General features: G+C 36.1%; 1 protein-coding gene and 1 long non-coding RNA gene across 4 annotated transcripts in view; one reads left to right on the plus strand and one right to left on the minus strand.

The window, feature by feature from the left end:
* The window catches only part of CADM2 (cell adhesion molecule 2), a 1,303,436-nt gene that overhangs the window by 278,138 nt on the left and 1,010,641 nt on the right, over positions 1-14,657 (minus strand). For all 3 annotated transcript variants that reach the window (XM_075854469.1, XM_075854468.1, XM_075854470.1), the window contains one exon: positions 9,402-9,551. In XM_075854469.1, coding sequence (XP_075710584.1) covers positions 9,402-9,551 — 150 coding nt within the window. The remainder of the gene's footprint in view (positions 1-9,401; positions 9,552-14,657) is intronic.
* Positions 10,411-11,586, plus strand: LOC142741540 (uncharacterized). The gene is made up of 2 exons (XR_012881178.1): positions 10,411-10,493; positions 11,363-11,586. It is a non-coding gene; the product is annotated as an uncharacterized LOC142741540 (long non-coding RNA).

Below are 14,657 nucleotides of genomic sequence, written 5' to 3' on the forward strand. Positions count from 1 at the left end.
GTTTTACTTTTTTCTGATAAATAAAACATTTTTTTGTTTCTTTGTGTAGATGAGGGCTACTGTACATAGAAAGCATCTAAAATATACAGTTAGAACAGGCGCCAGCTGTAACGTTGGCTATTGTGTGTATCCAGACGGAACTGCACATGTGGTGGCCACATTAAGAAAAGCAATGTGTTTATTTTTAAGTCAGCACATTGTTGCAATGATTCTCATTCAAACAGATGGTTTTAAGATATAAGAAGGTGTCTGGTGACAAACTGGCACCTGCCATATTTGTAGGAAGTGATATTTTATCCAAAAAGCTGAATAATAGTAAAAGTGCATGCCATGTGTGTTTTCAAATACAAGCTCATTTTAAAAGAATATGAATTTCAAATAAAAGCCTACGTAGAATATTTTTACATTAATTTTTACTTTAGCCATAGCAGATCTCTTTTAAAAAAATGTTTTATAGAGTTAGATGCAAAAATGAACAAATGGGGTTTATGCTCTTGGGTCAGATTATAGTAAATCAATTTTGCCATAAACATCAAGGTCCTTGAGGCTGATTGAGAAAATAATAACATCTAATTTGATGGTTTCTTTTTAACAGTCGGGTCATAAATGTGGTGAAAATAAATATGTATTCTAAATAAATGGCATAGATTTGCTAAGATACATAGAGCATGTAGACTTGAGGAAACCTCTCATATTAGCATATTAGTTTTCTTTTGTGAGCACATTTTATTGTCCATTGTCCACTTTTGCTTATGCAAAATAATATCTTAGTTGGCCCATAGTGCCTTGATAAAAGCTACCACATGTATGTTTGGCAACTGTACCATGGAAAACTGAAGGAAAAAAATTTCTTTAGGAACAAGCCTTACATTTGCTCTCTTGTCTGGTTATTTTGCACCAAGGATTTTGTTTCTGATGGATCCGTGATGGTGTCTGGATTCAAACTCAGAATCTCCAGTTTCCCAGACAACAGCTCTTCTCATTGAGCCATCGGAAATTTTGGATAGCTCTGCTGCTGAATCCGTTAGGTACAGTAGTTTCTCTTAACTCATGCCTCTTTGTATTTCAAGTCTTAATTGCTTGATTGGTCTCACTCATTTTGCTTAATAAATAAGCCTGGACCTTGCACTTCCTCCTTGCCAGACTATTGAGCTTCTTGCCTGTAGTCTAGTTCCTTGCTGCATCCCTACAACCTGTTGCCACTTATCTGTGTACCAAACTTGGATTGTTTCCTGGCCATGTCTCTGCCTCATGCTACTATCTGTTGCCCGCAACCTGTGTACCAAACCTGAATTGTTACTTGACTACTCTTATTTTTAGCAACCTCCTGCCTGGTCGTTTCAGTCACTTGACTCCAAATCTACAACAGTCCTTTTTAGATGTGTCAAAATGGAAGCTTAATGGATTCTAACGGATGCCATTAATTGTAATATGATCCATTTTTAGATTTACATTTTTTCGGCTAGCAAAATCAACAAAACTGACACTAATACAAACTCAAAAAAGAAAAACATAGCCTAAAAATGTAAACTGGCAACTTTGTAATATATATATACACATATATACAGCGGATATAACAAGTCTACAGACCCCTGTTAAAATGACAGGTTTTTGTCATGTCACAAAATCAGTACAAGATGAATCATTTCAGAACTTTTTCCACCTTTAATGTGACCCATAATCTGTACAATTGTATTGAAAAACAAACTGAAATCATTTAGAGGGCGAAAATAAAAATAACAAAACTACAGTAATGTGGTTGCATAATTGTGAACACCCTCTTATAATTGGGGATGTGGTTGTGTGCACAATTAGCCAATCATATTTAAACTCATGTTAAATAGTAGTCAGTACACAGCTGTCATTATTTAAAGTGATTCTGAGTAACCCCATATAAAGTTCAGCTGTTCTATTAGGATTTTCCTGATATTTTCTTTGTTGCATGTGATAGCAAAAGCCATGGTCCGTAAAGAGCTTACAACACATGAAAGGGATCTGATTGTTCAAAGGGATGAGTCAAGGGAAGGTTACCAAATAATTTTCAAGGCATTAGATATACCATGGAACAAAGTGAAGACGATCATCAAGAAGTGGATTACATCTGGCACAACAGTGACATTACCAAGAACTGGACGTCCCTCAAAACTAGATGAAAAGACAAGATGACAATTGGTCCGGGAGGCTACCAAGAGGCCTACAGAAACATTAAATGAGCTGCAGGACTTTCTGGCAGGTACTGGTTGTGCAGTGCATGTGACAACAATGTCCCGTATTCTTCATATGTCTGGGCTGTGGGGTAGGGTGGCAAGATGGAAGTCTTTTTTAACAAAGAAAAACATCCAAGTCCGGCTATGTTTTGCAAAAAGCCACATCAAGTCTGCCAAAAGCATGTGGTAAAATGTGTTATGGTCTGATGAGACCAAGGTTGAACTTTTTGGCCATAATTACAAAAAGTATGTTTGGCACAAAACCAACACTGCACATCACCAAAAGAATACCATGCCCACAATGGAGCATGGTGGAATCAGCATTACGCTTTGGGGCTGTTTTTCTGCAACTGGAACTGGGGCTTTAGTCAAGGTATAGGGAATTATGAACAGTTCTAAATATCAGTCAATATTGGCACAAAACCAGCAGGCCTCTGCTAAAAAGCTGAAGATGAAGAAGAATTTCACCTTTCAGAACGACAACGATCCAAAGCATACCTCCAAATCAACAAAAGAATGGCTTCACCAGAAGAAGATCAACGTTTTGGAATGGCCCAGCCAGAGCCCAGACCTGAATCCCATTAAAAATCTGTGGGGTGACCTGAAGAGGGCTGTACACAGGAGATGCCCTCACAATCTGACAGATTTGGAGCGCTTTTGCAAGTAAGAGTGGGCAACAATTGCCAAGTCAAGATGTGCCATGCTGATAGACTTCTACCCAAAAAGACTGAATGCTGTCATAAAGTCAAAGGATAATTCAACAAAGTATTAGTTTAAGGGTGTGCATATTTATGCAACCACATTATTGTTCCTTATTTTTCCACCCGAAAAGATTTCAGTTTGTTTTTCAATACAATTGTACAGATTATAGGTGACATTAAAGGTGGAAAAAGTTCTGAAATGATTAATCTTGTACTGATTTTGTAACATGACAAAAACCTGGCATTTTAACAGGGGTGTTTAGACTTTTACATCCACTATGTATATATATATATATATATACACAGTGGATATAAAATTTCTGCTTTCAGATGAAAGTAAATTTTGCATTTCATTGGGAAATCTAGGTCCCAGAGTCTGGAGGAAGTGTGGAGAGGCAAGTTTCCAGAGTAAGTGATGGTTTGGAGGCCATGCCATCTACTGGTGTTGGTCCACTGTGCTATATCAAGTCCAGAGTCTACGCAGCCGTCTACCAGGAAATTTCAGAGCACTTCATGCTTCCCTCTGCTGACAAGCTTTATGGAGATGCTGATTTCATTTTTCAGCAGAACTTGGCACCTGTCCACACTGCCAAAAGTACCAATACCTGGTTTAATACCCACAATATCACTGTGCTTGATTGGCCAGCAAACTCACCTGACCTAAACCCCATAGAGAATCTATGGGGTATTGTCAAGAGGAAGATGAGACACCAGACCCAACAATGCAGACGAGCTGAAGGCCGCTATCAAAGCAACCTGGGCTTCCATAACACCTCAGCAGTGCCCCAGGCTGATCACCTCCATGCCACGGCGCATTGATAACACCTCAGCAGTGCCACAGGCTGATCGCCCCATGCCATGCCGCATTGATGCAGTAATTCATGCAAAAGGAGCCCCAACCAAGTATTGAGTGCAGATACTGTACATACTTTTGAGTAGGCCAACATTTCGGTATTAAAGATTATTTTTGAAAATGGGCTTATATAATATTCTAATTTTCTGAGACACTAAATTTTGGGTTTTCATTAACTGTTACCATAATCATCAACATTAAAAGAAAACAATGCTGGAAATAGATGTGTGTAATGAATCTATATAATATATGAGTTTCACCTTTTGAATTGAATTACTGAAATAACTTAACTTTTTGATGATATTGTAATTCATTGGGAAGGACTAGTATATATATATATATATATATATATATATATATATATATATATATATAATTCTATTTAAAATGAGGGTAGAACGTAAAATGAAAATTACCTCCTGTGATGAATAAATTTGGCCTTGATATCAATATGAGTACAAAAACGATAATTGTTTTGGGATTTTTTTCATACAGAAATGGATCTTGTATAAATGCAGCTGATTATTTGTTTTAGTTCCATATGATTCCATGATGGGAACAGGTAAAAATCACTATTTATCTAACTGAATAAAGTGGAGTTGGGTAGTTTCGGAGAAACTTTAAAAAGTCATATTGTATGACACAATAAAAGCAATTTTTTTTAAATTTGAATGTAAAGGCTATCTTCAAGGAAACCATTATTCTTTCATTATTTGTTCTTGCTCCACTCATATCATAAAATATTTTCTATATACTGTAACTGAAAATGGTTAAGGTTTAAAGGCACATTTCATATGTAGAGTTATTGTATCAATGTGCTCCCCTTAAAAATGGTGTGTTACCTTAAACTAAGATTTAATCTAGTAAGAATCTAGTCTTGAAAAATTCTTGCTTAATAGTCAGTCTACAGGACAGGACACATTCCCCGATAAAGATGATCTAGAATTTCCAATTTCCAAAAAATGGTCCTCCACAGTCCTAATCAGGTGGCAAAGCAGTGACATACTTCATGTAAGGGCTTACATTTTTAGTATTCAGGAGTACCATCATGCAACTTTGACTTCACAAATTGACAAGTGTGCCACTAATAGAGTTTTAAAAACATTGTACACAAGTGCAGAACGGATAACAAGGACTCTTTAAAAAGAAGTCTGGTTTTAAGTTGCAGGAATGTGTATATTTTATGTGGAATCACTGGATATTTATTTCTATTCAACATTTCTACATAGTACTGGGAGACCTAATTTATAAGCAGAGCCCAAGAAGTATTACCACAGACATCATGAAATTTTAATATGAAGCAACCTTTAAAAACGTGTACTCAGATGCACATACAAAACACAATTGCTTGGTACACCCTGAGGCATAGGAAAGGCTAACAGTGCAGAATGTAAGGCAATTTATCTTGATTTGTTCCTCCTTTAAGAAATGTGGAATCCTAGGAGCTTCCAGTGAAGAACAGCACAATTCCTAGCTAAGGGAAGTCTGTTTTCCCCAAGGTGCTTCTCAACGTATTTGTTGGCGGTAAAAACCTCCCTTTAGGGAAATTAAAACACAGTGGAAATCTCCCCTACTTATTTTTTACATTGTACATTAGAACATGAACTTGGATGAAGCATTTCCTGGAGCTGAGCATTCTTTTTTCTATCTCTAGGGTATTTTTAGTTTTGATATATTTGCCTTCTAGTGCAATACATTTTCCAGTGCTGAGCCTGAGGTAATAATATCTGTTATGTAATAATCACACTAATAGGGGAGAGAACATGGACATACCAAGAGGACATTTAAAAGCATTTCTTCATGTCTAGTACCTAATAACAGCTTCCATTTATAGAAATCTACTGTATCAGTTATTTGTTTTTGTGACTCAGCAACTAAAAAACTGACTATTGTTACATAATAAGAAAGTTGTAAAACTCACCAAAGGGAGTTTCTGGTTTTATGTAAATAAAGGTTAATCATTATATAAATTCTGAATTGTTGTAATATACTTTGTGTTTCAATGATTCAACATTGTCAAGAACTTTGCATACTGTCAATGAATGAATACCTTTTTTTTTTATATCCAATAGTTGAGAACTATACAGGCCTCACACCATACCTGGAAGCATTGCTGGTTTCGGTGGGGCTGTCTCCCAAACTGGGTCTTAAAAGGGGTGTGGTTTATGCACGTTTGTCTAAAAAGAGGCATTCCCATGCTGTTTTGGGGGCATTACTGGGTGGAGAGCAGTGGTGACCTGCTACTTTAAATTCAAATGTTCAAAGGTTTGCTAATACTTCACAGAGCTAGGAGATTTTCATACAATTCTATCCAAACTAGACAATCCTCTATGAGCTGTATATATATATATATATATATATATATATATATATATATATATATATATATATATATATATATTTATATATATATACTAGCAACACAAATCTCTTGTTAATTTGCTAAAGTGCAACTTTTGTTTGCAAAAGATATTTTTGAATATGGTGGGGAATTTAAATGCAAAGTATATTATAAACAAAACATTTTACCAAGCACCATTAGACAGACAATTTTATTGCGGCTTACATAGTTAATTTACTATAAACGTTATGGGCAAGGGCATAGCATAGAGGCAGATCATGTAGCTTCTACCATGCCTTTGAAGATGTGGGCTGATAATGAAAAATAATAATTATGGCTTTTGTTAATAATCAATTGCCAATATGATGTGTTTATGCGAGATTATATATATATATATATATATATATATATATATATATATATATATATATATGCACACATATATACAGCTTATAAATTTCTCAACCTTGCTAAAATTTATTTCATGTAACCTTAGTGAGATAGAGGAAGGTATTCTTGGAATGGTGTCTGCTGATCCTGTTACATAAGGGGGTTGGTCGGTGGAGGCCATACCAAGATAAGATTTTCAGGCTTACTAGAAACACACATTATATACTAGACAACACATAATGCTTGTCAATTAAAAATGTGTTATTTTTACTAATAATGGCTTATGTTAGCCTAGAAACGGATTTGGCGCTGTTTATGGAAAAAAAGCAGCCATGTTTTTATAATCCTCAACAGCCCCTTTATGATAAGACATAGGGTCTCCACCATCTAGGGGTCTCTCCACAACCATTTTTAGGATGAGGGTAATAATAAATCAGCATCCACAGGCATAGGGCAGTGAAGCCTGGTCATGGTAATATTATTATTATTATTATTATTATTATTATGGAAAGAGATAAAAATCAGAAATGTAAACCCTAAAAATACAGTTACACCCCATCTATTAGTCAAAACTAAGTGACACCAGTAATGTTTCCTATCTCTACTGTCCCTTTAGCATCCCCAAATTGCCACAAGAAAATATAATGTGCATAAGACAACATAACCAGAAGTACTAGAAAGTACTTTCCACCACTGAGATACTGTATGTTCTCTAGTAACAATACACAGATACTTAAAATATATCTCCACTTAATAGAAGGTTGCCTATAACAGGTGCTTCTCTTTTGTGAAAATGATCATGTTAGTAGCCATAGGAAGCCATCAGAAAGTAAATGGAGCCATGCAACATTCTTCATCTAACATCTGAGATCTCCATCGTTAACAGTTTTTTGCCAAAGCGCATATTTTATGTATTTTTTTGTATTTTTCTCCTTTGCTTATTGTTTCTCTCATCCTTTTTATTTAATATTTTGGATTGTGTTTTAATTCTCTTGATCTTATAGCCATGTATGTGAATATGATTCCCAAGGCAGTTGTGCTTTTCACAGGTGCATTAATAAGATGTCTTTAAAAAGTTAACCTAGTGGGCATTAAAAGAGCTCTATACAGCACCCCAAACTAGAGGGTTGGTGGACTGTAGACTGGATCAATTCTCCAGGGGGTAGTGCAGTTGGAAAGCTTTGTTTGGTAATAGCTTACCGGCATTCTGCATTGGCAAGATCGCCCTTTTAATATGAGTACTTATAATGCCTACTCGGGGGGACCCTTTTACAGTGTGACCACTCAGCCATCACATTGTATTTATATTTTATATGTGTTCTTTAAAGTGTTATTTGCCATTACTGCATATTTTTTACAGCGCAGCATCAAGAGGCTACTATTTACATCAAAATGGAAATGGAAATAGAAAATGAGGTGTCATATGTCTAACTAAAGAAAAAAATGCAATATTTATACATCATCACTGGTATCCTATTCGTATCCTGCAGGTGGGCAGTCATCATTGTAAAATGATGTAGTCCCGTTGGAGTAAACTGTCTATACGGACTCCCAGGTGGATTATCACATCCTTAGCCTTCATGCACACGACCGTGCCCGTAATTACGGTCCGTATATTAAAAAAATAGGACATGTCCTATTGTTTTTGCCAGGTTTCTACAGCACGGACACCCTCCCGTAGACATACGGGAAACGGTCTGTCGGCCATAGAAATCAATGGGCCCGTAATTACGATTTTACGGTCGTGTGCATGTGGCCTTACTCTGTTGTTAGGCTGCAAACTCATAGAGGACAGGAGAGGATTTCTGTAACTGCACTATTCAGGTAAAAAAAAACAACTTTGGTGGCTTGTAGAGATCCATGACTTGGCCAGAAATCTTACGTTTTTGCCTGGAGTGACCTAATTTCTTTGCAATTGTAAGGGTAGGTGGCGCTAACCAAATCTAGCCCCTGGTAAATACACTCACTGGTGCATCTTGATAGGTCCCCATGGAGATCCTGCAATACAATCTATCATGATGACATGGTTTGCTATACATAATTCAATAAATTATTATTGGAAACATCACCTGAAACGCAAATCATTTCTATTCGAGAAATCTTTGATAACATTTAAATCCAGTACCGAATATCAATGTTGACAGCTCATTACAAAAAGCTGCAGAAGCGAGAGGATTTGTGAAAACTCAGAAGAAAAGGAGAAACACACACACATTAACACCATTTTATCTTATCAAAAAGAAGGATCGGAATCAACTTTGTAGAAGATTCCATGCTGGTTCTCGTGAAATGTATAATGGAAGTATTTCATGTACAAACCCTTTGGCTAAAATGAATGGGAGTTTTTTTTTTTTCTCTCCAGATTTCACTGGAAATTAGCATTAAAACTTTGCCGTTCTGTTCATGTCTTGCAGAATATAGTGGAGATACCAGTCTATCTAAGTTATCCTAACATTTCTCACATTGTCAGAGCCTGCAGGCCTTCAGGAATCCTCCAACGTGCATGTAAGCTTTTCATTTAACACTTACTGCAGCATTCTCAATTATTCTTGACAGAGAAAGAGACCACAATCGTAACCACCAGGCTGATTGTTAGTACAGAGTACAAATTCTCTATATGAGGTATATTCCTTAGCATTGGCTACGGAATTTCTCAGCTAAAGCTCAGAGAAGATTCTATTCACAAGACCTACAAAGCTTCGCAGCAAAGGGCTTTTTATGTACATCTCAACAGTCAGAAACCTTCTTCGTATTTTTTTTAGAGATATTAAAATAGAAAGCGAGGATACAAATATTCCAAGCCAATGTATTATGTGCACAGTATAGTATGGATGGAAATACAATCATTTTAAAGTGTGTACAAAATAGCATTGAGATGAGAATTTCTAATAATAATAAAATATGATTACCTTTTTTGTCGTCAAAGTATAGGGTCTGCTGAGCAGGATTCGACCACTGGAGGGAGGTGTTATCATTTTGATCAACACGGCAAGTCAGGTTCACCGTTCCTCCTTCGATAGCTGTAACATTCTGTGTGGCTGGAAACTGGCCTTGGCTTACTAAAGGGAGAGTTAGAAAATACAGCGGACATGAGCATGGAAGTTACGAAGCAGAATGTAATGCATGAGCATGCTACAGGTCGACTCGCATACAATAAGTAAAAACATAGCACTGGGAAATAACAGAAGACAATCAATTCTGTACAAGACTTCTTCGTTTCCGTTCTAGATCAAAAATACATTTGCTGTGGGCTTTAGATTTGACACTTTTTTGCTATTTCCTGTGTTGTTGCAGTGGAGTCTAAAGTCTTGACTAATTACAGATGTAGCAGAGCTGACATATTTATTTGCCACTATTTATTGCAATATCAGAAAGCACAGTTTAGATTTTACACCTACTGTACAAAGAAACAGGTAAACTACAAATTTGGCTGTGATATGTCTGTCTTAACTGTATTATATACAGTATGTGATTGCTATTATAAGCACAATTTCTTCTATAAAGTGTATTTGTTTTTGTTAAAATTATTATACTTCTGGTATGAGTTAAAATAGATCATGCAGTAACATTTTCCACAAGCTGTGACGTGTGTGTGTGTGTGTGTGTGTGTGTGTGTGTGTGTGTGTGTGTGTGTATATATGTGTATATATATATATATATATATATATGGTTGCCTTATTTGTGGATGTGCAGTATATATGTCTAATATACTTTTATATATATATATGTATATATATATATATATATATACATATATATATATATATATATATATATATATATATATATATATATATATATATATATATATATATATAATGCTTACTGCATATGCCTGGGTCTGTTTATAGTGCAGTTGAAATCCTGTGATGTCACAGTGTTGTGTAGGAGACGACTTCTTGGCTCTTTGTGAGTCAATCAGAACTTAAAATATGATTATTCCATGCTCAGTTGCCAAACCACCTAATACAGTTATCATCTGCTAAAATACATCCTAAATGGTAAAAGTACAATCTTGAACTGTGTTTGGCCAGCTAGAAAACCCAAAAACTTTCTACATACGAACATTCATTTCACTTAGTATTCCTTAGTATCTACTTTTAGCAGCTATTTTCCTAAAGACAGTCTAAACATCCAAGGCAGATCTTACAACACAAATATCGGCTCGTAGATGATTACTTCAGGAAGACAGCACATAACTGATAATACTGTGCGTGTCTTTGTAGCACACAATGAAATAATTTTACTGATATCATATTTCTCCAACAAAACCACAATATTATCCTTAGCGACCTGATAGCTATAGATCTCCGAAGAAAATAAATAAAATGTGTGGGAAATAAAAGAATACTGTAAGGTAACCTGGTTTAATTTGTGTTACTATGTCTTTCTTAAATCACTAGGGGGTTGAATCATCGTCGCCATAAAGCACTTTCCAATTGGGTGATAAATTAGAATGTGCTAGAGTGCTAATATAAACAATATGATGAAATAAAGGATATAGGAGATAGCAGTGGCATATGTTCTGTATCTCATTATTAGGAAAACATACAGTATATCTCCTGTCATATCAGTTGTGTCCTCTGGGAACATAACATTCATAATGCGCATTTAATCTGCATTTCTAAATTGTTTATATGCAAAGCTGTAATTCTTGGTGCGATAATCAGTCCAGGAGGTTTCCGGAGACGAAAGATTCAATAAATAAATCAATGAAGTCCTTTTATATCATCTCTTTCACTGCGTGATTAACTCGAGAGCCATAGACTGCATTCACATAGTCAGACATTTGGCTCAATATTCCTTTCAAGCTTCCTCGTTTTCCGCACCATTTCTAAAACAGTTTTGTATGTGCTTTTCTTAATTACAGGGTAATCTTGAAGAAACCTTTCATCTCTGACAATTTGTTTCTACTAAGAAGAATGCATGTAAGCTGGCGATAAACCTGTGTGTACTTCCCGGGGAAAGTTGGAGGAGACCCCGGTTAACTACAAATGTGTCAATGGATCTGGTTTAAAATGTAGTTTAGTCTGTAATTAAAGGGGTGTTCCACCTTCTATATCTTTAGTTAATCTCATTAAAAGGTATCACATACTAAGGAGTCACAATTTTTATCTAGTCTCAAAGAAGTTATCTTATCGGGATTTTTTGTCATTAGGATACAAGAGATATTATTCTTTTGACACATTAGACATTACAACTTACATGTATAAAAACAAGTGCAGACAAAATCTTTGGCAGCCAATTGGATAGCGTATTACGCTGGCCGTACGGGTTAAATAAAAGTTGTCCGAACCTGCTGAGTATAAACATGGCCTATCCTTTGGTCCGGTGGATAATAAGCTGCTGATAAAGGTGTCTGGCAGTGGTTTATTCCTCTATACCCATTGATATAAACATGTACACATGGCCGAGATGACCGTGCATGTTTATGGTGGAGTCGGGAGATATAGCTGTCTACATTCAGCCAACAGCTACGCTATATGGCCAAAAATATGCGGACATGCCTTCAGAATAATTAATTTGAGGTGTTTAGCCATACCTATTGTAAACAGGTGCATAAAATCAAGCACAAAGCCATGCTATCTCCATAGACAAACATTGGTAGTAGTATGGGTCATATTGAAGGTATGCCACCTTTACCACAAGTAAGTTTATGAATTTACTGATCTGCTAGATCTGCCACAGTCAACTGTAAGTGTTATTATTGTCAAGTGGAAGTGTCTGGGAGTAATAACAGCTCAGTCACAAAGCGGTAGACCAAGCAAACTCGGAAAGTGGAGCTGCCAAGTACTGAAGCACGTTGCACATAGAAATCACATGTCCTCTGTTACATCACTCGCTACAGAGATCCAAACAATGTCTGAATATGACATCAGTACAAAAACTGAGCGTTGGGAGCCTCATGAAATGGGTTTCCAATGGTTAAGCAGCTGCACACAAGCCTAAAAGCGCTGTCCAGCCTTTTGAAAAAAATAGCTATTTTACTTTTGGTTCCTTATACTCATCATTTCTGTACTGTCGAGAGATATGTGCCGCTGCTGTAGCTATCTCACAGAGGATTTCTGATACATTGTAACAAACTCTCCACTATGGGAGTAGGACTAGATCAGGATCGATGTCATGTCACTAAATGTTAACAAGAATGCTTACATTCACTAACAGAAAGCAGAATTTTTTGAGAAAAGGGAGTAAATGAAGGGGAAACCAATATGAAAGAACTAAAAATAGATCCAAAAACAGTATTTACAAAGTTACTTAAGTTTACTTACATTGCTACTGTGAAATATTGTTAAAAGGGGAAATTTTGCCTTATGTATGATAGTAATAGCAACTTTTGATGCTGCACCACCCACACAGTTGCATTTTAGAAAACTGTGTGTTTTCAACTTTGGATCAACTGTTTGAGGGAGGCCCTTCATTGTCATGAAAATGCTCCTTTGTACAATGTAGGGTCCATAAAAATTAATGTGCCAAGTTTGGTGTAGAAGAATTTGACCAGACTGCTGAACACTGAACACTGAACCTGACCCCACGAAACACCTCCAATATCACTTAAAGTAGACCAGGCTTTGACCTCCAACATACTGCAAGTGCCTGACGCTGCTAATCCTTTTAGGGCTGAAAGGACTAAAGCCCCTTCAGCGTTATTCTACAATGTCATGGAAAGTTTACCTAGAAAATTGTAGGCTACTATAGCAGCAAAGGGAGAGCTTCATATGTCTGACCATGGTTTTGGTTGTCTCCAAATTTTGGACTGTGTAGTGTAGTCCAAGAAAATATGGTCCAACAGTAGTCAACCTGTCTATTCACATAACCCAGTGCAGTATCTAATCTAAAAATGTTTCAACAACCTTCAAAATCTATTTATGTGTCTTAACTATGGTCTCTGTAAATATGAGGATGTGGAAAGAGATACCACAATTTTTTTGTCCAACACTATCCCTATAGCTATTTTCTTTGAAATCTATGGATTACCTTTAAGAAACTTAGTACCCAGAGCACTGCAGCATTGAATGTAGTTTTAAACTACAAAGGACTTCTACATCAAAGATTGTAAACATTGACATCATGTTTGAAGGCACTAGAAAGCAAATCTTTTTGAAAGCACAAATGATCAAAAGTATTAAAAAAACCTTCTGTTTACTACACTGACTCCTTTCAGTAAACATTTGTTGGACTCTACAGTGCTTAATACAACTGGTCAATGTTATTGTTAAGTGCTTTGCACTTGTCGAAACTGTATGATAGAATAGATGGGAAGCTTTATGCAGTATGCAGAAAACATAAGACACAATAACATGATAGATATGTCCCTACTCTAAGAGGGAATACAGAAATGAATACTAAACTCACATCAGCAGTATAGAGGGACTGGTCAAAGTGTTTTTCACAGAGTTGTCTAAGAAGCTATAGATCTGTGCAGGAACTTAACTAAGATTATAAAAAAATATATAGTGCAGAAGGTTGTAGGAATGAAATTTAAAATAATGCTACTAAAATAGTATTAACTTTATTACATGCTATAAAACCACTGCATGGTCTTTGAATGTAAGACAGAGAAGTAAACCAATGATTCTCAAAGAGGGATGCCAAGGTGGCTTTATGTTAGGCTGATTTTACTCTAACAATAATTAAAGGGAAATTAAATCTATCCTGGGCCCTGGATAATGCAAGGGGGGGGGGGCCCTCTATGCTTCTTATTTTTGACCAAATAGTTAATAGGCACACTATTATTTTGTATCTATAGCTACTATACTTATTCAGTTCCATATTTTGCCCATAGGCTATATGATATTTGGGTAGTGGTGGTGTAGTGGTAGTCGTTGTAACTCACAAACCTTCAGTGTACTTTTAGAACATAAAACGTACATTACTGAGAAGAATATGACTATGAGCACACACAGAAGACACCAAAGAAAATGTCGCTAGTAATTTAGCTCTATAAATTATCTCAAGGTCTTAAAGTTGTACTGAGTTTGACATGTCTGTAATCCCATATTATATCATTTCTATCAGGACTTCTCAATCTTCTCTACTGGGACCTCACCGGCCAGAACATGATTATGCCTGAGCCTCACCATTGGTTGCAGTCTACACCAAAATTATTAAACATGTCCTTATCCCAGCAGAATGTTAATTTAAGTGTATTTGCCCATCAGGGA

This window comes from Rhinoderma darwinii, chromosome 2 (assembly GCF_050947455.1).
Source record: "Rhinoderma darwinii isolate aRhiDar2 chromosome 2, aRhiDar2.hap1, whole genome shotgun sequence".
Taxonomy (NCBI): Eukaryota; Metazoa; Chordata; class Amphibia; order Anura; family Rhinodermatidae; genus Rhinoderma; species Rhinoderma darwinii.